At 39.4% G+C, this 24,889-nt stretch overlaps 1 protein-coding gene across 1 annotated transcript in view; it reads left to right on the top strand.

Annotated features, from left to right (window-relative positions):
• LOC142761217 (presenilin-2-like) overlaps positions 1–23,701 on the top strand; it is a 63,079-nt gene extending 39,378 nt beyond the window's left edge. Inside the window, exons 7-11 of the mRNA XM_075864407.1 lie at positions 13,518–13,612; positions 16,223–16,294; positions 19,955–20,065; positions 22,294–22,412; positions 23,026–23,701. Coding sequence (XP_075720522.1) covers positions 13,518–13,612; positions 16,223–16,294; positions 19,955–20,065; positions 22,294–22,412; positions 23,026–23,181 — 553 coding nt within the window. The 3' untranslated portion in view covers positions 23,182–23,701. The remainder of the gene's footprint in view (positions 1–13,517; positions 13,613–16,222; positions 16,295–19,954; positions 20,066–22,293; positions 22,413–23,025) is intronic.
• The last annotated feature ends 1,188 nt before the right edge of the window (positions 23,702–24,889 follow it).

Genomic DNA, 24,889 nt, shown 5'->3' with positions numbered 1-24,889 from the left:
CTATGTATTAGAAACCCCCATAAAACACCCCATTTTAAAAACTAGACCCCTCAAAGTATTCAAAACAGCATATAGAAAGTTTTTTAACCCTTCAGGCATTTCACAGGAATTAAAGCAAAGTGGAAATGAAAATTGCAAATTTCATTTTTTCTGCTGAATTTCAATTTTATTAAATTTTTTTCTGTAACAGAGAAGGTTTTACCAGAGAAATACTACTAAATATGTATTGTCCAGATTCTGCAGTTTTTAGAAATGTCCCACATGTGGCCCTACTGCGCTCGTGGACTAAAACACAAGCCCCAGAAGCAAAGAAGCACCTAGTGCATTTTGAGGCCTCTTTTTTATTAGAATATATTTTAGGCAGCATGCCAGGTTTGAAGAGGTGTTGAGGTGCCAAAACAGTAGGAATCCCCCAATAGTGACCCCATTTTAAAAACTAGACCCCTCAAAGTATTCAAAACAGCATATAGAAAGTTTTTTAACCCTTCAGGCATTTCACAGGAATTAAAGCAAAGTGGAAATGAAAATTGCAAATTTCATTTTTTCTGCTGAATTTCAATTTTATTAAATTTTTTTTCTGTAACAGAGAAGGTTTTACCAGAGAAATACTACTAAATATGTATTGTCCAGATTCTGAAGTTTTTAGAAATGTCCCACATGTGGCCCTACTGCGCTCGTGGACTAAAACACAAGCCCCAGAAGCAAAGAAGCACCTAGTGCATTTTGAGGCCTCTTTTTTATTAGAATATATTTTAGGCAGCATGCCAGGTTTGAAGTCCTGAGTGCAGCAATACCCCATTTGTGGCGATAAACTGCCGTTTGGGCCCATGTGAGGGCTCAGAAGGGAAGGAGCGCTATTTGTTCTTTGGAGTCCAGATTTTGCTGGATTGGTTTTCGGCTGCCATGTCGCATTTGCAGAGCCCCAGAGGTATCAAAACAATGGAAACCCACCAGAAGTGACTCTATTTTGGAAACTACACCCCTCAAGGAATTAATTTATGGTTTTTGTTATCATTTTGACCGCATAGTTTTTTCACAGCACCTATTTGAATTGGGCTGTGAAATGAAAAAAATGATCTTTTTTCCAATAAGATGTCATTTTTGATCAAAATTTCTTATTTTCACAAGGAACAACATACCCTATTTTGTTGCCCAATTTGTCCTTAGTGCGGCAATACCCCATTTGTGGTGATAAACTGCCGTTTGGGCCCATGGGAGGGCTCAGAAGGAAAGGAGCGCTATGTGTTTGTTGGAGTCCAGATTTTGCTGGATTGGTTTTCGGGTGCCATGTTGCATTTGCAGAGCCCCAGAGGTATCAAAACAATGGAAACCCACCAGAAGTGACCCTATTTTGGAAACTACACCCCTCAAGGAATTCAGTTATGGTTTTTGTTATCATTTTGACCGCACAGCTTTTTCACAGCACCTATTTGAATTGGGCTGTAAAATGAAAAAAATGATCTTTTTTCCAATAAGATGTCATTTTTTATCAAAATTTCTTATTTTCACAAGGAACAACATACCCCATTTTGTTGCCCAATTTGTCCTTAGTGCGGCAATACCCCATTTGTGGTGATAAACTGCCGTTTGGGCCCATGGGAGGGCTCAGAAGGAAAGGAGCGCTATGTGTTTGTTGGAGTCCAGATTTTGCTGGATTGGTTTTCGGGTGCCATGTTGCATTTGCAGAGCCCCAGAGGTATCAAAACAATGGAAACCCACCAGAAGTGACCCTATTTTGGAAACTACACCCCTCAAGGAATTCATTTATGGTTTTTGTTATCATTTTGACCGCACAGCTTTTTCACAGCACCTATTTGAATTGGGCTGTAAAATGAAAAAAATGATCTTTTTTCCAATAAGATGTCATTTTTGATCAAAATTTCTTATTTTCACAAGGAACAACATACCCCATTTTGTTGCCCAATTTGTCCTTAGTGCGGCAATACCCCATTTGTGGTGATAAACTGCTGTTTGGGCCCATGGGAGGGCTCAGAAGGAAAGGACCACCATTTGGCCTACTGTAGCTTTTCTGGTGCTAAGTCATGTATGCAGAAGCCCCTGAGGTACCAGTACAGTTGAAACCCCCGAGAAGTGACCCCATTTTAAAAACTACACCCCTTAAGACATTCATCTAGAGGTGTAGTGAGCATTTTGACTCCACAGGTACTGTGTAAAAGATAATGCGCAGCAGATGGTGCAGAGTGAGATTTGCAATTTTATATATATATATGGCATGTCAGTGTCCGATATAGTGTGCCCAGCATGCGCCACCGGAGATATACACCCCTTAAATTGTAATGTGGGTTCTCCTGGGTACGGCAATACCCTACATGTGGCTGTTATCAGCTGCCTGGGCATACGGCAGGGCTCAGAAGGGAAAGATGAGGGGGGTAAGCTGTGCGGAGTGCATCAGGGTAAATTAAAAATCAAGGGATGTATGATACATTTTAAAACAATCTTTCATACAGAGCTCTGGTTTTTCGGGACACGTGTCACATTGGTATATTGTGACTTTCCTTATCCCCCTCTTATAGCAGACTCTGCACCTCTTTTGACTCTTTCCCTTTCCACCATTTTGGGGAACTTCTCCTGGAAAGTGTTGCCCTGGTACGATGCGTGTGGCCTCGCTTCCAGAAGTACTGGGTGCCCCCCCTAAAGATTAGATCTTGAAATTCCAGGAAAGTTCCCCTCTGTCCTGCACATCGACGTAGCACGTACGCATTGTACAAAGCCATCTGTATGATGTGCCCGGCCAGCTTCTTATACCACACCGCATGGCGCTGTAGGGCTTCAGGACTTGATTTGACAAGTCCATCTCTCCCATGTACCTATTGTAGTCCAGGATGCAGTCTGGTTTGGGGGTGGCCTTTCCTTTATATATCCTAAATCTGTAGGTATACCCTGATACACTCTATCACAGCTTATACATCTTCACGCCATACCTTGCCCTCTTACCCGGCAGGTACTGGCGGAATTGAACCCTCCCTTTAAAATGTACCAGGGACTCCTCAATAGAAATACACTTCTCGGGGGTGTATGCTTGGGAAAACCGGGCACTGAAACGGTCTAATAGGTGTCTCCGTTTATACAAACGGTCAAAACTGGGGCCATCTCGGGGTGGGCACGGCTCATTATCAGTATAATGTAAGAAGCGAAGTATTGCCTCATTTATTTATTTTTTTAGGTTCCAGTTCAGTTCTGAAGTTGCTTTGAGGGGCCCATATATTAGAAACCCCTATCAAACACCCCATTTTAGAAACTAGACCCCTCAACAGCATTTAGAAAGTTTATGAACCCTTTAGGTGTTTCACAGGAATTTAGAGCAAAGTAAAGGTGAAATTTACTTTTTTTTTTTTGTCATAAAATCCTCTTTATACCATTTTTTTTATAACACAAAAGGATTTATCAGAGAAACGCAACTTAATACGTATTGCCCAGATTCTGCAGTTTTGAGAAATATCCCACATGTGACCCTAGTGCGGTAACGGACTGAAGCCCCGGCCTCCGAAGCAAAGGAGCACCTAGTGGATTTTGAAGCCTCCTTTTTATTAGGCACCATGTCCGGTTTGAAGAGGTCTTGTGGTGCCAAAACATTGGAAACCCCCCAAAAGTGACCCCAATTTGGAAACTAGACCCCTTGAGGAATCCATTGTAGTTTTCTTGGGGTGCATGCGGCTTTTTGATCCGTTTTTATTCTATTTGTAGGTGGCGTGGTGACTAAAAAACAGCAATTCTACTATTGTTTTTTTATTCTATTTTTTTTACAGCGTTCACCGTGCGCTATAAATGACATGTTCACTTTATTCTGCGGGGCGATACGATTACGGCGATACCAGATGTTTATAGTTTTTTTTTATGTCTTATGGCGTTTGCACAATAAATACGTTTTGTAAACAATCATTCACTTTTTGTGTTACCTTATTCTAAGAGCCAGAACGTTTTTATTTTTCAATCAATAAAGCCGTGCGAGGACTTATTTTTTGCGTAACGAACTGTAGTTTCGATCAGTACCATTTTTCGGTACATGCGACTTTTTGATCTCTTTTTATTCCATTTTTTGGGAGGTGAAGTGACCAAACAATTGTTATTGTGGTACGGTTTATTATTTTTTTTTTTTACGGCGTTCACCGTGCGGGATAAATAACAAAATAATTTTGTAGTTCAGGCCGTTACGGACGCGGCGATACCAATTATGTATAGTTTGTTTGTTTGTTTATATATTTTTATTAATAATAAATGACTGATAAGGTAAAAAGGGGGATTTTTACTTTTAATACTTTTAAAACTTTTATTTTCTTATTTTTACACAACTTTTTTTAACTTTTTTTTTACTTTATTACTTTGTCCCACTAGGGGACTTGAGGGCAGGAGGCCCTGATCGCTATTCTAATACACTGCACTACATGCGTAGTGCAGTGTATTAGAACTGTCAGCTACTCACTGACAGCAAGCATAGTGGGTCCTGACGTTGTCAGGACCCACTAGGCTTCCGTCTATGGCATAGCCGGACGCCATTGTTTGGTGTCCGGTTGCCATAGTCACCATCGCCGGCCGCTATCGTGTAGCAGGCCGGCGATGGCGGATTAACCCCTAAGAAGCCGCGATCGCTATTGAACATGGCTTCTGAGGGGTTAATCGGCGGGGAAGCTCCGCAATCGGTCCCGGCACATTGAGCAGTGATAGTCTGCTGTCGGAAACAGCAGCTATCACAGCTCATGAACGCGCCCCGCGCGAACGGCGCCGTGTTTACTCCATGACATACTATTATGTCATGGAGCGCGAACGATGCACTTACCATGACATAATAGTATGTCCTGGAGCGTTAAGGGGTTAAGGACAGCATTGAACTCTATAACACAACGAAAATGATACAGAGACCCTGAGAATTAACAGTCTCATTCATGCTGGTTATTTGGCATGATCACCCAATAACCAGGTATTGAGTACTTGAGATCACAGGGTATATCGGCTACTTCTCAACTAAATGATGGCCCTCATGTGACTGGATATCCTGATTTGACCATCTGCCAGTAGCACTGACATTCTGATATAATGCAATAGTTTCCTGGTGAGATTTTGCTTATACATAGCAGCCAATCTGAACTGGTGGAGCTGCAGTATAAACCATAGAGCATTGACCGTAGCAGCCTGAGCCTGTAAAGACATAGGAGTTGGATTTCACTGTCATTGATTATAGTTGTATTCTTATAGATCAGACGTGAACACAGAGCTAGATGAGTGTCTGGTCTAGGGCAACAGAGCTACAGTGGGAGTTACAATCACCCTTTTAATCTCAGCACAATTTACTCAGATAAGTAGAAAATCCTACAGTCCCACAGTGCCGTGTCTGTACACTGTGCATCCTGCTTGAGGGGGATTCGAGTGACAGAGGAGAAGCAATTTGATATATTGAGAAAGTATATAGATAGAAGGTGGGGGCATAAGATATTCAAGTACTTTTATCTACGTTCACACTGCCGTCAGTCTCCTTTTAAAGCCTCTGTCACCAGTCCGGCAAACTGGATGGGAATAATAGCACTACATGTAGCGCTTTTCTTTTTTTCAAGATTACAGATACCGTGCCAGAACCCGATGAACCACATTTTATAGTTTGGTCCGGAAGTATTTGGACAGGGACACTATCTTTATAATTTAACCTCTACACCACCACTATGGATTTGAAAAAAAAGCAATCAAGATGTGATTAAAGTTTAGATTATATCAGACTCAAAAGTAATTGGACAAACTAAAATAATAAGTATTATTTCTAATACTTGGATGCAAAACTTTTGCAGTCAATGACTGCTTGAAGACTGGAAACCAAGTTCAACAACGAATGCAGAATTTCCTCCCTTGAGACCTTTACTGCAGCTGCCTTCAGTTGCTGTGTTTTTGTGTTTTGTACTTTAGTAAGTAAAAAGCATTATAAATTGAGTTGAGGTCAGGTGACTGACTTGGGCTTTGAAGAATATTCCACATTTTCTTTGCCTTAAGAAGCTTGTAGGTTGCTTTTTCAGTATGTTTCATTATCCATCTGTTCTGTGAAGCATCGTCCTATCCATTTTTCTACATTTGACTGAATCTGAGCAGAAAGTCTCGCACTCTACACTTCAGAATTCATCCTGCTACTTCTATCTGCAGCAAATGCTCAATGCAGCTAAGGCCTGCATCCTAGTCCTTTGATCCTCTAAGCCCCCATTTTTATGCCAATAATTTCAATGCCACCGGGTTTTTTGAGCTGTTTTACAAGAAATGGTTTTACTGGATGGAATTCACCATGTCTACCAGATATCTGGACACATTGTGAGAGAGGGACCAGTTGTGGGACATAGCTAGTGGACACTTAAATCCTTTCCCCACTCCCCCCTTTTTTTTTTTTTTTCGTCCATGTTTTTCTTTATTTCATATTGGAACGCTATACTTTAATCTGGTCATAGATCCATCCGACATGGTCTACCTGCCAGGGCACTGATACATCTTAGAATATATTCTTGGTTCTCAGAGTCTACGCAATTGCCCATTTTATATTTTCCAGACAATACTATTCTCTGGTCCGTTTCTAGATATTTGTCTTTGATAATATACTTACCATATGATAATAATGTTCAATCCTGACTGACAGTCTGGTTATCTGAGATCAAACTACCTTACCTTCGTTCTTCTTCTGGATAGTGAATGTTTAGCTCATATATCATGTACACCTTTGGTTTATGACAGATCTTCTAACCATCATTTTGAATGCCTTCCCCCTTCTTAGCTTGGTTTCGGTATGTTTTTCTGATTATGAAAACTTCAATAAACATCAGAATATGAAAAATAAAGTTACTGTAGTGTAACAGATCTTAATGTACAGAACAAAAGTTGGAAATAGGAAGAAGGGAAAAGAGTTGTGGTTCCTGTAGAGAACGAAAATAATAAACTTTATTAATATGTTTTTGTTAAAATAATTCTAAAATAATATTTTTTATTTTATCAATGTAGGTCAAAATTTATATAGCAGTGCAGAAAACCCCTTATCCTGCACTTGAAGAACAGAATTTGTCTTTTGTATACTCTATTATCAATTGCTACTGTTGTACAACAAGGTTGGACTCTATTGCTTGCTGAGGTAAGTGAAGATCTTATCACTCTGGTATATTGTATGTACTGTGTGAATTAGTATTGCTGTCAATCATTAAACATTGTATCTGTTTCTTGTATGCATTGACAGTTGCAGTATTTTCTATTTGTAAATAGAAATTGTATCAATTTTTGGTTCTGTGCTGTGCACTGAATGTGTCACTATAAGCTTGCTAGTCTAAAAGTTGTCAATTCTCAAAGTTCTCTTAGATTCACTGAATTTATTATACAATTTTAGATTCTTGCAATTGTCCACATTGTTTTATTTTAACATGCTGGCTAATTCTGTCTGAAATAGCAACGGTGCGTTAATCTGTGTGAATGGGCACTACAGGGAGTGCTCTAATTGTCATGTGCTCATCGTTATTTCCCACCGTGGGTTTGTGAGAGACTGAACAGCAGCACTAGATAGTATGTATGCTAGATAGCTTGTGTGCCAACGATCTTTTGCAGATAGAATTGCACTGTTTATGGGCTGCTTGCTGTCTGTTATCGCCGCTTTCCATAAGGGCAAGGAGCAGCAGCTGATTGTAATGTTCTGACAGAGCTGCCTGTATGTGTCAGCGAGCCCTGTGAGCACTACAAATTCTATTAAAGATGCACTTTATATTGTGCTCTATTTGTGAGCTGCTTGCTGTTCACTATCTCTGCTATCACAGAAAGGGTAGTGAATAGCAACACAATTGGGTATCTGATCAACCAGCTTTTGTACGTCAACTTGCTTAGTGAGCTGGTTCTATGAGCGCTGCTAGGGATTTTGCCCTGCAGCGTCTGTCAAGATACACGCACTGCTCTCTTTCAGGGAGCAGCGCTTCCACATAGATTGTAATGTTCTGACAGTGCTGCCTGTGTGTGTCAGCGAGCCCTGTGAGCGCTACAAATTCAATTAGATATCCACTTTATATTGTGCTCTGTTTGTGAGCTGCTTGCTGTTCACTATCTCCGCTATCACAGATTGGGCAGTGAATAGCAGCACGATTTGGTAATCTGATCGACCAGCTTTTGTATATCAGCTGGCTTAGTGAGCTGGTTCAATGAGTGCTGCCAGGGATTTTTCCTGCAGCGTCTGTCAAGATACACACACCGCTCTCCTTCAGGGAGCAGCGCTTCCACATGTAAGTCGTTGCCGACTTTTAGTTAATTATTCAGGTAGCGTTTGATAAGGCTGGGACCTTAGACATTGATTTCATAAATATGACTGGACACCCGACGCGCGTTTCGCCGGCATTCCGGCTTCCTCTTGGGGTGTAACCCGCCGGTTCTGACGCCCTTAAATATTGTGAGTGCTGAGTGACAGCCAAGGGGGCCAATAGGATTGTTTTAATTATAGCAGTGTGTAAATGACAGGTAGAGCAGTTCCAAATATCTGTCATAGGGTTCAATATTATTTCTTAAAAGAAGAATCAATTTTAAATGATGTTTTGTTATGATATTAACTTTTACTCTTAGTTTCCTATGTCTATTTAAATTGTGAGTTTCTAATGTACATATGGATATTAGTTCCATATACATATATACATATAGTTCAGACAGAGGGACATGGGGTTTCAGGGGATCCCAGAGAGGGAAAAAGAAAAATCAAACACATCAGAGGACATAACCCAAAAAACTATACCTATGGATTCACTACAAGTCATAAATCTATCCAAACATTCTCTGACAGGAGCACAAGCTAAAGTTTTAAAAAGAGGTTTAAATTTTTGCCTGACAACCAGATTGAACAAATTCTCCATTATTAAAGATTTACATCTCTTTGGACGTAAACTCACTTACAAAAAGATTTTTTCTAAACATGAGCATAACACCCTGCTAGAAAATCAAACCATGATATTTCCAGAAGATCCAATACTAGAACAGGAAATGGAGACTATTAGGGATTTGGAAGAACTTCTCTTGGAAAACCTTAATCAAGAAGAAATAAATAATCCAATTTTTGGAACAAAAAAACATTTAAAACCAAAATCTACTATAATGCCACCAATGGATACATGCCCAGCTATAAAGGTTTTTGTGGATTTAGTCAGTAAGGACATTTTATCACTTCCGGCCCACACAATGAATGACAACATCTCGCAGGAAGAACAAAAAGCGATAAAAGAACTTAAATTATGGGATGATGTAGTCTACAAACGATCCGATAAGGGAGGTAATATTGTTATCTGGCCAAAGGACAAATATATACATGAGGCCAAGCGTCAATTACTTGATAGAAATTGTTATAAACCACTATGGGGTGACCCCACATCTCAATTCGTAGAAGAATATAAAATCATGATAGAAGAGGGCTATGGCCTGGGAGCCATATCTCTCAATGAGAAAAAATACTTATCAGTCAAAGATCCCAGGGTATCTACTCTATATCTGCTTCCTAAAATACATAAAAATAAGGAGAATCCCCCAGGAAGACCTATAGTCTCTGGTGTGGGAAATCTAACCGAAAAATGCAGAATTTGGTTAGATCATGAACTTAGAGATATAGTCTACCAGCTGCCTTCCTACACCAGAGACACAATGCAGATTCTGAAAGAGATAGAAGGGATAAATCTAAACCCAGATGAGATACTTGTGACTTGTGATGTGGAAAGTCTCTATACAAGCATTGACCACTCCAGAGGATGTAGAGCTGTGGAATTTTTTCTATCTAAAGACACCAATTATAACCCTATACGGAAAAATTTTGTTCTCCGGGCCCTGAAATTTATTCTCACCCGAAACTACTTTCTATTCGATGGTCGGTTCTACTTACAAACTCGCGGAACTGCAATGGGAGCAGCAGTTGCTCCTACCTTTGCTAATATTTATTTGGGCTGGTGGGAGGAAATGATTGTCTTTGATGACAGAATGAGGTATTTTACAAATCATGTCAGTCTATGGCGGCGTTTTATAGACGATATTTTGGTGGTTTGGAGCGATACTGTCTCCAACCTTCAAGAATTTATACAACAACTTAATGATAATGACTTCAATCTTAAATTAACTTTGGATTTTAGTTATAACTCAATACCATTCTTGGACATTAAAATATACAAAGACGATAATGGAGAGTTAAATACTGACTTATATAGGAAAGAAACTGCCACCAACAGTCTGTTAGACGCCGAGAGTGCACACTCTCCCAGTACTATTAGGGGAATTCCTAAAGGAGAATTTCTGCGGTTGAGACGCAACTGCTCAACATTTGAGATCTTTAAAGAAAGAGCTGTAGAATTAAAATCAAGACTACAAATAAGAAATTACTCTAATAGAAGCATAAAAGAAGGCTACAATATAGCATTACGAACAAACAGAATCGATCTCCTAACTCCAAAGAAAAAAGATCTTGAATTTCCACGCCAACCGAGATTTATTACTGACTATCATGAAGATTGGAACACAATGCTTGACATTTTAAACAAACATTGGCATGTTCTAAAAACTGATATAGATCTGGGAAAAATTTTGGGAGAAAGAATTCCCACAGGCTATCGTAAGAGTAAAAGCATCTCAGACATATTAGTTTCAAGTCATTTCTCCCGAACTAATAATCAACCAAAAATCTTAGCACCAGGATTCCATCCTTGCAAGCTATGCAGGGCATGTAAAATTCTAAAAAGTACAAAGACCTTTCTGGATGGGTCAGGTAAAAGTTACACAATAAGGGAACACATTAGATGTTCATCAACAGGTGTCATTTACTGCCTCGAGTGCCCTTGCGGCCTTAGATATGTAGGCAAGACAAAAAGAGAACTGAGGATTAGAATCAGAGAGCATATTGGCTCCATCCTAAATTATGAGAAAAACAAACTGGATAGTCAGGCACAAAATAAACCCTTTACCCCGACCCCAATTGCTAGACATTACAAGCAACATCACAATCTTGAATGGACAAACCTTAAAGGATGGGCAATCTGCCAACTCAAAATGGGCATAAGAGGAGGCAATTTGGATGAAGCCCTCTTAAAAAGAGAAAGCCAGTGGATTTTTCAGATGAACTCTGTTAATCCAAACGGCCTTAATGAGAGTTTTAATTTTGGTTGCTTTCTGTGAATAAAAAACCCTTAAAATAACTAAATACTCTTGATACGTTAATAATTTGTCAACATCTACTGGTAATCTACCATGGGTATGATAAAGATAATTTGTTAATTCAACGTGCTTAATATTCCTTAAAAATCCCCCTATTTTTCTCTCCTCCTATAAAATTTGATAATTAAAAGGGTACTATCTATGGATGTCATTTCGGTATATAAAAGAACAATAATTGGAGAAGAAATACTTTGAAGTGAAGAATATGGAATGGGAGATAAATATACACATAAATAATTATGTGCTTTGGACATTAAAATAAACATCAATAAATCAAGTACAACAACCCTCTACAAACTTCACATATGATATCAAAGAAATCTTTCTCATCATATCTGTCTGAACTATATGTATATATGTATATGGAACTAATATCCATATGTACATTAGAAACTCACAATTTAAATAGACATAGGAAACTAAGAGTAAAAGTTAATATCATAACAAAACATCATTTAAAATTGATTCTTCTTTTAAGAAATAATATTGAACCCTATGACAGATATTTGGAACTGCTCTACCTGTCATTTACACACTGCTATAATTAAAACAATCCTATTGGCCCCCTTGGCTGTCACTCAGCACTCACGATATTTAAGGGCGTCAGAACCGGCGGGTTACACCCCAAGAGGAAGCCGGAATGCCGGCGAAACGCGCGTCGGGTGTCCAGTCATATTTATGAAATCAATGTCTAAGGTCCCAGCCTTATCAAACGCTACCTGAATAATTAACTAAAAGTCGGCAACGACTTACATGTGGAAGCGCTGCTCCCTGAAGGAGAGCGGTGTGTGTATCTTGACAGACGCTGCAGGGAAAAATCCCTGGCAGCGCTCATTGAACCAGCTCACTAAGCCAGCTGATATACAAAAGCTGGTCGATCAGATTACCAAATAGTGCTGCTATTCACTGCCCAATCTGTGATAGCGGAGATAGTGAACAGCAAGCAGCTCACAAACAGAGCACAATATAAAGTGGATATCTAATTGAATTTGTAGCGCTCACAGGGCTCGCTGACACACACAGGCAGCACTGTCAGAACATTACAATCTATGTGGAAGCGCTGCTCCCTGAAAGAGAGCAGTGCGTGTATCTTGACAGACGCTGCAGGGCAAAATCCCTAGCAGCGCTCATAGAACCAGCTCACTAAGCAAGTTGACGTACAAAAGCTGGTTGATCAGATACCCAATTGTGTTGCTATTCACTACCCTTTCTGTGATAGCAGAGATAGTGAACAGCAAGCAGCTCACAAATAGAGCACAATATAAAGTGCATCTTTAATAGAATTTGTAGTGCTCACAGGGCTCGCTGACACATACAGGCAGCTCTGTCAGAACATTACAATCAGCTGCTGCTCCTTGCCCTTATGGAAAGCGGCGATAACAGACAGCAAGCAGCCCATAAACAGTGCAATTCTATCTGCAAAAGATCGTTGGCACACAAGCTATCTAGCATACATACTATCTAGTGCTGCTGTTCACAGTCTCTCACAAACCCACGGTGGGAAATAACGATGAGCACATGACAATTAGAGCACTCCCTGTAGTGCCCATTCACACAGATTAACGCACCGTTGCTATTTCAGACAGAATTAGCCAGCATGTTAAAATAAAACAATGTGGACAATTGCAAGAATCTAAAATTGTATAATAAATTCAGTGAATCTAAGAGAACTTTGAGAATTGACAACTTTTAGACTAGCAAGCTTATAGTGACACATTCAGTGCACAGCACAGAACCAAAAATTGATACAATTTCTATTTACAAATAGAAAATACTGCAACTGTCAATGCATACAAGAAACAGATACAATGTTTAATGATTGACAGCAATACTAATTCACACAGTACATACAATATACCAGAGTGATAAGATCTTCACTTACCTCAGCAAGCAATAGAGTCCAACCTTGTTGTACAACAGTAGCAATTGATAATAGAGTATACAAAAGACAAATTCTGTTCTTCAAGTGCAGGATAAGGGGTTTTCTGCACTGCTATATAAATTTTGACCTACATTGATAAAATAAAAAATATTATTTTAGAATTATTTTAACAAAAACATATTAATAAAGTTTATTATTTTCGTTCTCTACAGGAACCACAACTCTTTTCCCTTCTTCCTATTTCCAAAATATAAAATTGCATATACTGGTGGTATACACCTTTTGTGGTTCCCTAAAACTCACTTTGTATATAATAAATAAGTGAGGGTATCAGCAAAATCTCTATTTTTGACAGAACAAAAGTTGTTCAGCTTGATAAACTGGAAACCTTATGACATGAATACTGATGAATTTCATGCCTGTATTGTGTATTTTCTTACAGACCTGCTAGCTGTACTGTATTGTGTCCAAAGGGCCCTTTGAGGATGCTGGTGGAAACTGCACAGGAAAGAAATGAGCCTATATTTCCAGCATTAATATATTCTTGTAAGGATATTAAATATTGTATCATGATTTTGCACATCTAATTCCGTATTACAATGAAAGACATTACATGTAACCTTTCTAGAAACATCACTAACATTTTATTGGTAGTGCTTACTAGTTACAATGTGATATGTTGATATGATTCTAAAACATTCAATCGGTGTGTCATGCTTTCAAAAATCAATCCAGTTACACCGCATATGTTGCCATTATGTCCAAGAAAGATTTAGGCCTCATTCACATGGCCGTAGTATGGCTTCATGTTGTACAGAGCTGCACCCATAGAGGTGTATGGGGCCTTGCTGTACCTCTGTATGCCTCTGATTTTTATATGTAGTTTTTTTTTCCGTCGGATTCCATAGGAAATCTGGCACATGCTGAATTATGGATTTTACTCTCCCCTAAAATACACTTGCTTTTAGGGGGAGAATATTGCTTACATATGGCCAGGGCCGGCGTTGGGGGGCAAACTGGACAATTGCCCAGCGCCCCCATCCTCTTGCCGCCCGGAGGGGGTCCATCAGGATGCAGATACAATAGAATACTATAGGCTGCAGGCCACATTAGGAATAAGTGGTCTGGGCCAGATGGAGAGAAAAAAGGGAAAGTGAACGACTAATCAGAGAAAACCTCACCTGTGAGTCACTGGATATAAATGTGCTGTAATACCTTATATAGTCTGCAGAGCTCCTGTGTATAACTGACATCTACCACTATATGGTCTATGTGGTGGTAATATTGGTTTTTATTCAGTAACAATATGGGGGCATAATTCAGTCACTTTGTGGTCATGGTGTGGAGGTATTATTCAGTAATAGTATGGGGGTATTATTCAGTTACTATGTGGTTATGGTGTGGCGTTATTATTCCGTAACCGTATGGGGGTATTTTTCAGTCACTATGTAGTTATGCTATGGAAGTATTATTCAGTAACTGTATAGTGGTGTTATTCGGTCACTATTTGGTTATGGTCTGGCGGTATTATTCAGTCAATATGTGGTTATGGTGTGGCGGTATTATTCACTATCCGTATGGGGGTATTATTTAGTCACTGTGGTTATGGTGTGGCGGTATTAATTGGAACTTATATTGTGTTATTATTGGTAATATTGGTCTTATAGTAATTTGTGTTCAGTAACCACATGCAGGTAATATTTAATCTGGTATAGTGGTATGATTTAATAACTATATGTATATACATTATTTTTTTTTGTGTGAGAGGGGGGCATATGCCTTGGGGCTTACAATACTCCTGGACTCGCTACAAATCCGCGATGCAGTACTCTACACACCGCCTTCTGAAGTGATTGTATTATTTATACAGTAACTCAGCAATTGGGGCCCCACTTTTAACTTTGCTCAGGGCCACACTTACCTTGAATAAGAGACAAATTGGAGCACAATACAGCGGCACATTGGAAGGCCATGAGGCTTTAGACTGACCAACTGAGCCAGATAGCAGATGCAGGGAATTTCACCGAGCCTGACCTTCCATTTAACTTGTATCATTTGTGCCTGGTACAGGTAAATTTTAGGTAATTTCAAATCTCTAAACAGTTAAAGCCAAAAGGTCACATGTTGAATATAAAGCAATAATTCTTTACCTGGTGGTTGTCAAAGGGATTGCTACTACAGAAAGCCCCTACAATCAGCTGTCCGCATGCTTTTAGATTACTTGTGGTTAAGACACCAGTTGACATCAATGAGCTTCTATGGCATCCATTGATTTGAGAGCTCATGAACACAGCAGAGCCCTCTGCACATAGCCTGTACGGCTCTTTTAGTACAGAGCTGTACAGCCACTGGGCACAGCCATACAGGAACCCTCCAACAATTCTTCTAGAATACCACCAAGCAGACAGTCTGATGGAACATGCCACTATTTATTTATTCTCAGATTTTTATGGAGTTAAACGGAGAAAAAACCTCCAGAAGCATACGGATGTACAGTAGAGGGCTCATGCACTATTGTGGAAAATATATTATGGCGCTATAAAAAATGATGCGTTAATACGATCGTATGCTCGAGCCCTAAGTATGAGTCTTGCTGTCATCCAGTACAAAGATCTGGTTGCAACTATTGTCTAGCCGGTCAAGCTACTTACTTGATAGCACAGGTGTTACTCAGTCAAGTCTGCAGTCATTAAATTGCCAACTCGTTGTATATGCACCCATCATATGAAGCATTTAAAGGTCTGTTCACACATTGTCGTAATATTGCATCTTTTGCGATGATTTTTGCATAACTGAAGTGATTTAGATAATATCATGGCAAAAACTGTGACATGCTCACAACGTGTGGATAGACCCCAGGCTGTTTTACCATATGCTATTTTGACGCTATTTTGATGCTATTTTTTTTATGTTTTTATATATTTTTTTAATGCTGTAAAATATTGAACTGTAATTTAGAAATTGACACGTGAATACAGCCTTAACATTCGATTTTAGTGTTTACAATATAAATATAGAAAACTATTTTAGTAAGTACATAAATCAGAGTAAGTGACATAATTTTACAAGGTAATAATGTTGTATGTTTAGATACATTATATTTTAGTAAATCTTGAAAGAGCCATTCTAAACCAACTTCTCATTTTCATTTAAAAGCTGCCATGGTATGGATTGTTGGTATGGCAGATTCTGAAGATACGAATCCAAGATTAAAGCGACATTCAGGAGGTAGGTGTCCTCATGGTACTAATGCCATGTCTCTATTCAAAGTAGCAAGTTAGGCTTGATATATACACACACACAATTTAGGTGCAGCATTTTTGGGGGACGTTTTTCTAGGCGTAAATTTCTCTTGACTGATTTTTTTTTTCAATTGCAGCTTGCTCGGAGTATGGTGTTTTTCTTCATACTTCTATAGGTTTTTTTAATATTCCTCAAAAAACATATGTCCAAAAAAATATATATTTAAAAAAACAATATGTGAACTCGAGTGGTTAAATAAGTATTTCAAATGTTTTTCATAGTTTATTATTACATTTTATGGCTTGAAATTTACTATTACGGGATCCTACTTTTATATATTTGCACTGTTGAGTTTCTAAAACAGACAGACACTGGGGGGAATTGAAATCTTGTTTGGCTTTTTGATTCTTCTATTTGTAAAGGGAGAGATTACAATAATAGTGTAATATAATGGTGTAGGTTTCATAGTTTATGAAAAATGTTAAGACAGAAGATTATGCAAAGATCTGGAGCAGGCCGAGGGGGAAAACTTCTCAAAAATGCTTCATACAGGTGATATTGTGGTCAGAAATACGGTTATTACTCAAATACACACATGGCGGACTATTCTGAAAATTAACCTAAAATGATGGATATACTTTAACATCATATTGTTTTTAGGTATGAAATTTTGTACTTTTGATTTCATTGCAAATATTAATAGGCATCGGTGCTCTGTTTTTCTAGTGCAGAGTTCCAAATCTATAACATAGCTATAGAATTAAACCATTATAATTCAGTTTCATTGTGGTTGCCACTAGTGGGAGCTTACTATAAATGTATGTTTTTTATTATTGGGTTTAATGTATAAGCAGTAAGGCCCCGCTTCCACATTGCGTAATTCAAGAGGATATATTCCACTGACTGAAAACTGCAACGTATCCCATTGTACATGCGTTAAGTGGTATACGTCGACCAAACCGCCCCGATTACCTCAGAGTGCTCGGGGATAATGATCCTGTTGAAGCTCCTGACGTCACTGTCTATATATGGACAGAGATATCAGAAGCTTCACCAGGGCTACAGTCCTTGGGCAGAGCGCTACCTGATGCTTTCTTTGCCTAGGAAAACTGTCTCTGGGGAAGCTCCTGACCTCTTTTGTCCATTCACGAACAGTGACATCAAGAGCTTACCCAGGGCTGGAGTCCCCAGGCAGAGTGTTTCCTGAGGACACAGTGATTCCTGCGCATATATGTGCAGTGACTTCACTGGAGTTTCTCGACATATACGTTTAACGTATACCTGTGACGGATGCCATACGGTGGCATCTGCCACCCTTAGGTTCCTATGTTAAAAAAAACATATACCTTGCGTTATACTTTTCCTTTTTTTTTCGAGGGATCCTTTAGGATGGAATAGTCTAGTACACTATTATATCCTTTAAAAAAGGTACACTGACATATACCAACCCAACTATTTGGACCTCCTTCGGGCTAATGGAGCACTATTGGCACGTTTATTGTATACTTAAGGTGCTCTAAAGAGGCCAAAGAAGTAAGCTGGAAGAGGATTTGGAGCTCTTTATCAGAAAAACTAAACTCCAGCTACTATAAAGATCTTTTAAATGTGATTTAATCCGTACAGAATTTTTTATCTATTTAAGTTAAAAACAACAAAACAAAATGCTGTTCAAGGGTGGACAATCACCATTACTTTTGCTTATAGATGTCACAGAGGGACCATAAAAAAATATATATTTAAAAGGGTTTAAAAATGATTAGCTTGGTAATCGCTGCAGTATTTAAGTACACTCGCTAATATACATTCCAGTCCCCATCGTGCTGATTCTGAGACTTTCATACGTTTTTAGATTTGCTACTCCTTGTACATAGAGTACAGCGGGGGCCGGTCACTTGACTAAGAGTCGTATCGTCATCAAAGAAGGCTGTGCAGCTAGACTTCCGGTCCTACGGCAGCGCTATAAAAAAATCTATAAAATTCTCAGAATCCGAGCGACTGTGGACCGGAATGTATATTAGCGAGTGTACTCACATACTGCAATGAGTACACTGCTAATAATTTTTGGTCCCCACATAACCCCTTAATGGCAAGGCCTGAAAAGGCCTTAAAGGGGATTTCCAATCTTGGACATTTATAGCATATCCACAGGAAATGCCATAAATGTCCAATAGATGGGGGTCCCACCTCTGGGACCCGCACTAATCTCTAGAACAGAGCCCCCTAAACCCCGTTCTACGTTGGTCGGCTCTTTCTGCTACCCGGCTACATCATGATTAGGAAATCGCTGAGCTACACTGTTTTCATAACTCCCATAGAAATTAATCGGAGTTATGGAAACAGAGTAGCTCGGTGAACTATGCTGTTTCCGTAGCTCTAGAGTTCCAGAAACAGAGTAACACGGCGACCTACTCGGTTTCCATAACTCCCAGAAAAGTGAATGGGAGTTATGGAAACATCTCGCCGTTCTATGGGTGTTACGGAAACAGCATAGCTCAGCTGTTTTTGTAACTCCCAACTACCTAATCATGAAATGGCCAGGAAGCCGCAAGAGTCGAGCAAGGTAGAACGGATTTTAGGGGTCCCAGAGGTGAGACCCACATCTATCTGACATTTATGGCATATCCTGTGGATATGACAAATGTCCAAGATAGGAAAACCCCTTTAATGACCGCTAATTTTTTTTAGTTTTTGTCTCTCTCTGCCTTTCAGCAGTAGATTTCGTAATATAGGTAGTTTTTTTGTTTTTATGTAATGTATGGGAAATAAAATATATTTTAGACTAATGACTTTTGTGGACATTTATTTATTTATTTATTTTATTTGTTATATATTTTTAAATCCCAAGAAGGCATAACTTTTTAACATTATATTTTGTCGCTATGGCACCGGCTGCAGTTAGGGCACACTACATGTTGCCCTATCAACAGGCTTACAGTACAGCCCTTTGTTGACTGCAGAAGGTTCCCCTAGTCTCCGATTGGGTCACCGAGAAACTCTGTGACACGATTGAAGGGGTGAGTCCTCCTTTAATGAAAGGGTTAAACGGTCAGGATCAGAGTTTCCTCTGATTCTGGCTGTACTCCGCAGCCTGCTCGAAGTACAGGAACAGTTAGTAACAGCAGCTGCTTAATGCATGAGCACTCACTTACCAAAAAGACATCGCTATAAACTTGGGACCAGCACCCCCTCCGTCAAGTGACAGTGGGCAGTTGGGAAGGGGTGATCCTGCATTTGGTAGAGGACGCTTTTTGTTTAGACTACTTCTGAATTGCATAACCCAATTACTAATCACTTGTGTGGATATGGAAATTAATATGACAATACAGCTTAAGGCTGGGTTCACGCGTCGTAGTCAAAATGCGTTTTTGGCGAAAATCCCTGTTAAATGGCACAGTTTTGCCACAAATTGCGTAAAAAAACAAAACACATTTTAACTGTGACATGAAAACCCAGTCTCACAGTAAGAACAAACAAGGCGCCATGTCCCCATGCGTTGGCAAATGGCTGCATGATTTTGCCCTTAATTGAGTGGCCATTCCCCACCACCTGTTTAGAGTGGTTGCGGCAGCCGCCCTGTATGTTTGTACCCTTTTCATGTTTTACCTGCATTTATTCTCCATTTCTTTTTTTTCTTTTTTTATTCAGATTCATCAGAAAGTGTTAACCAGATATCACAAGTGGACATGGAAGCTCCAGGGTCTGAAATTCAGACTCCTACCAATAGGACCGTAGTGTCAGATGATGGAGACGAAGAAAGTAAGTGTGAAGAGTGAATGATGATTTGACAGAATTCCATAAATAATCTGAAGAAGACTTCATGGGCTGACAACAAAGATATACTGTAACTGATATCAAGCCCAGCTATTCATGTATGAAAAAGGGAAACCCATAATCCATGGGTAAAATAAGCTTATTTACTTGTATTATAGAATGAAATAATATGTTAATGATAATGTCAAGTGAAAACCGCAATTTAGCAGTTTTATACTACAGATCCACAGGGACTCCATCTGCCGCTACACCAGCATCCATATTACAGTATCTGATGGGGCATGCCATGATTTATTTTCTGTTGAATTTTTACAAAATCTGACAGGAAAAACGTAAAAAAAAAAGCATTGAGGCCCAATGAATGTTTTTAGGTGCCCTTTTACAGCTCTGTACAAAATGGAGCCATACTATGGCTGTGTGCCTGTGGCCTTACACAGTAGGCATGACTAAAGAAAAAAGTACTTGTGTATTTACTATCTAAATGATCAGACGCTAATAGAAAATGAACGTGGGTTATATGAAAAGTGCAATTTCACTGCAGCTTGGACCCCCCTCTCCACTCCTCTGAGTAATGGCCTCCGCTCAGAGGTGCTTGTCACTTACCAATTTCACACAGGAGCTTTGCCAAAATGCATCATGGTTCCAGATAGGGATCTGATCATATACATATTTTGTTACTATGATACAGACAACAAAAAATAAGTAAAAAAAATATTTTTTTTAATTAAAATTTTCCTGGTGTTCCACGGTAGAGGGTTATTGTCGCTAGCTCTGATGCTTAGGGTAGTGCCCACCTTCCTTGGTGGTTTGAGGTAGACGAGCAGGTCCATTATTTATTCAATCTTTTGTTTGCTGCAGCCAGAACACCCATAACCCTCTCATTATTGCTCTCCTTTTTTTTTTATGTCAACAAACCATTGACTTCAATATAAACCATACGGTACCCATAGTGGTGGCTGCAGGCAGCCAGAGATTTTGTGAAAGGAAGCAGAAGAGAAAAAAAAAAGCCTGGTCGTACACATGCAATAGCTGTTGGCCCAATTCCACCTCCAACATGGAGTGGAGAAAAGACCGCTGCCAGACACCTCTAGCAACGGCTTGTCTCCTGCGTGAACAAAGGATGAGAATGTTAAAATGAGGGTCGGGGGCCCATATGCATTCGATAGTTCTCCTATTATTGGCTGACTTTTATCTAATGTGTGTGACCATCTGGCCCCTATTCTGATATTTATGTTCATGGTATTTTAGTAGAGCAGGGAAGGATAAGCAGCTTCCAGACATCTCTGGCCCCACTCATCTCTGTCACAGCTATTTAGTTTAAAGAGGCTCTGTCACCAGATTTTGCAGCCCCTATCTCCTATTGCAGCAGATAGGCGCTGCAATGTAGATTACAGTAACGTTTTTATTTTTAAAAAACGAGCATTTTTGGCCAAGTTATGACCATTTTCGTATTTATGCAAATGAGGCTTGCAAAAGTACAACTGGGCGTGTTGAAAAGTAAAAGTACAACTGGGCGTGTATTATGTGCGTACATCGGGGTGTGTTTACTACTTTTACTAGCTGGGCGTTGTGTATAGAAGTAACATCCACTTCTCTTCACAACGCCCAGCTTCTGGCAGTGCAGCACTGTGACGTCACTCACAGGTCCTGCATCGTGTCGGCACCAGAGGCTACACTTGATTCTGCAGCAGCATCAGCATTTGCAGGTAAGTAGCTACATCGACTTACCTGCAAACGCCGATGCTGCTGCAGAATCATCTGTAGCCTCTGGTGCCGACACGATGCAGGACCTGTGAGTGACGTCACAGTGCTGCACTGCCAGAAGCTGGGCATTGTGAAGAGAAGTGGATGACACTTCTATACACAACGCCCAGCTAGTAAAAGTAGTAAACACGCCCCGATGTACGCACATAATACACGCCCAGTTGTACTTTTACTTTTCAACACGCCCAGTTGTACTTTTGCAAGCCTCATTTGCATAAATACGAAAATGGTCATAACTTGGCCAAAAATGCTCGTTTTTTAAAAATAAAAACGTTACTGTAATCTACATTGCAGCGCCTATCTGCTGCAATAGCAGATAGGGGTTGCACAATGTGGTGACAGAGCCTCTTTAAGTCCAATTGTTTTCTTTCGGACAAGAATTTTTTATCGAATACTATTACAGTAAAAAATACAATTTTTCCATAACTTTTCAATGTATTTGTTCAAAGGGGGAGTAAAGCTTGGTCTTGGAGACTTCATATTTTACAGTGTGCTTGTAGGAAAAGCTGCAGCTACAGCGAGTGGAGACTGGAATACCACATTGGCCTGTTTCGTTGCCATACTAATAGTAAGTAACCCCTTATAGATTAGTAGCTGCATAGTGACTTAGAGGGGTTTTCCCACTAGACATTTATGACATATCCACAGGACATGTCAGATAGATGCGGGTCTTATCTCCAGAACGTGTCCCCCTAAGCCCCGTTCAGCCACTGTATGTTGCGGCTGAATGAGGTAAATTTGGACCATGAAAAATGTTACATTGTCGTGAGTTACGTAAACCGCGTAACTCGCTGAGCTACGCTGTTTCCGTAAGCCTCATAGAACTTAATAGTAGTTACGGAAACCGCTTAGCTCGCATGCTACGCTGCTTCTGTAACTGCCATTCACTATTATGGGAGTTACGGAAACAGCGTAGCTCAGCGAGTTATGCTGTCTACGTAACCCACGACCATATAAAATTCTTTACGGTCGGAATTTACCTTATTCAGCCGCAACATAGAGCGGCTGAACAGGGTTTAGGGGGCTCCCTTCTGGAGATAGGTGCGTGTTCCAAAGGTGGGACCCGCATCTATCTGACATCTATGACATATCCTGTGGATGAAAATTACTAATTCGAATTTATTCCATAGAAGTGGCCTACATTTGCAGATTTTTGTTCACTATGTCTTTTTATTTTACAGGGGTTATGCCTGACTCTATTGCTCCTGGCAGTTTTCAAAAAAACTTTACCAGCTCTCCCAATCTCAATCACATTTGGTTTGGTGTTCTACTTCTCTACAGATAATATTGTGCGGCCTTTCATGGACACTCTAGCCTCCCACCAGATGTACATCTAATAGACTATGCCATATATTTGTGAGGAGTAGGTGAACGTGTAACCTACTGCTGTATATTTTAAACATAACAGAGATGCTCTACACACTATTAGGTACTGAATCTTTTTAGAAGGACCAATAAGTATTTCTATGGGATAAGCGGCAAACTGTTGTACTATATTGGGAAATCTGATTAAGTATATGCATTTTTTTTTTTTAGTTCTTGTTTACCAACCATGTAGCAATCATGTCATTTCTTGAGGGGGGTTTCTGAGTACATCGCACTGGTGACTCACTTCTTATGGGTTACAACTCATTATTGCTTTGGGGATCAGTTCAGCCTGTATCTGAAATTATTATTTTTTCTTTGGATGAATGAACACTCCCCCAGAGTTTGGCTGAACAAAAGTTATACATCAACAGCAGCTGATTTGTTTGTCTATGCCAGAATCTTATACTGGCTTAAAGAGGCTCTGTCACCAGATTATAACTGCCCTATCTCCTACATAATCTGATTAGCGCTGTAATGTAGGTAACAGTGGTTTTTATTTTGAAAAAAGATCATTTTTGAGCAAGTTATGAGCAATTTTAGATTTATGCTAATTCGTTTCTTAATAGACAACTGGGTGTGTGTTTACCTCTATTAAGAAACTAATTAGCATAAATCTAAAATTGCCCATAACTTGCTCAAAAATTATCGATTTTCAAAATAAAAACCACTGTTGTTATCTACATTATATCACCAATCCGATTATGTAGGAGATATTATAATCTGGTAACAGAGCCTCTTTAATACAGGTCTCTAAGGCAACTAAACCTCTGGTCGTGGATGTGACCAAATTTTTTTTTTTTTTGCAGCTGCTCTTTAATACCCCCCCCCCAAAAAATAGATCCTTCCAGCGTAGTCCAAATTGGCCATGAAAAAAAAAAAAAAAAAAGCATCCTGAAGTAAAGTGTCCACCACTTTTCGAGACCATGTACCGTAACATTAAAGGCTATGGCCACCTTTGCAGCATTTTTTTTTTTATCGCCACGATTGCATGAATGCATTAGGGCCTGTTAAGATCATCATTCGGTTTCCATTGATGGGTTCAGTCAGACCTTTCCGTCGAAGGAACCCATCAACGGGAAAGCAAACGGAAGACATAGATTCCGTTTGTATTACTATTGTTTTAAATGGAAATTCTTCCGTTGCTAATGGTTTCCGTTTGCCTCAGTTCCGTAAGGTTTGCGTTATTTGGTGGAAACAGCGCAGTCGACTGTAAGTTGCTTCTGCAGCTTGCATATACTACAATATATTGCAAGCTGCTCTATGCTGTTTAGGGTATGTTCACATGACTTATTTTAAGGCATATTTTGGAGCGTAAAACGCTCGTATTACGCTCGAAAATACGTTTGAAATACACCTGCAATTAGTTTTATATTGATTTCAATGGGAAATACAGTGTTGTTCATATTAGCCATATTTTTACATTGCTGAATTAAAAAAATACCTCATAAAAATATGCCTTGTAAAAAGAAGTGACATGTCACTTCTTTAACCATTTTACAAGTAGATTTTCCATCGACACTACAAAAAAGGCTTAAAAAATATACCTTAAAATCCATTTGGAAACACGCTTCAGAAACTCTTGCAAAACCGCTCCAAAAAATGCCTGGATTTAGAGGCTGTTTTTAAGAGAAATTGTGTTTTTCTACTTCAAACATAAGCCCTATAAACAAAGCCTAA

This window comes from Rhinoderma darwinii, chromosome 4, assembly GCF_050947455.1.
Source record: "Rhinoderma darwinii isolate aRhiDar2 chromosome 4, aRhiDar2.hap1, whole genome shotgun sequence".
NCBI classification, from domain to species: Eukaryota; Metazoa; Chordata; class Amphibia; order Anura; family Rhinodermatidae; genus Rhinoderma; species Rhinoderma darwinii.
The sequence above is the reverse complement of the archived record's forward strand: the minus strand, read 5'-3'. Positions and strand labels throughout refer to the sequence as shown.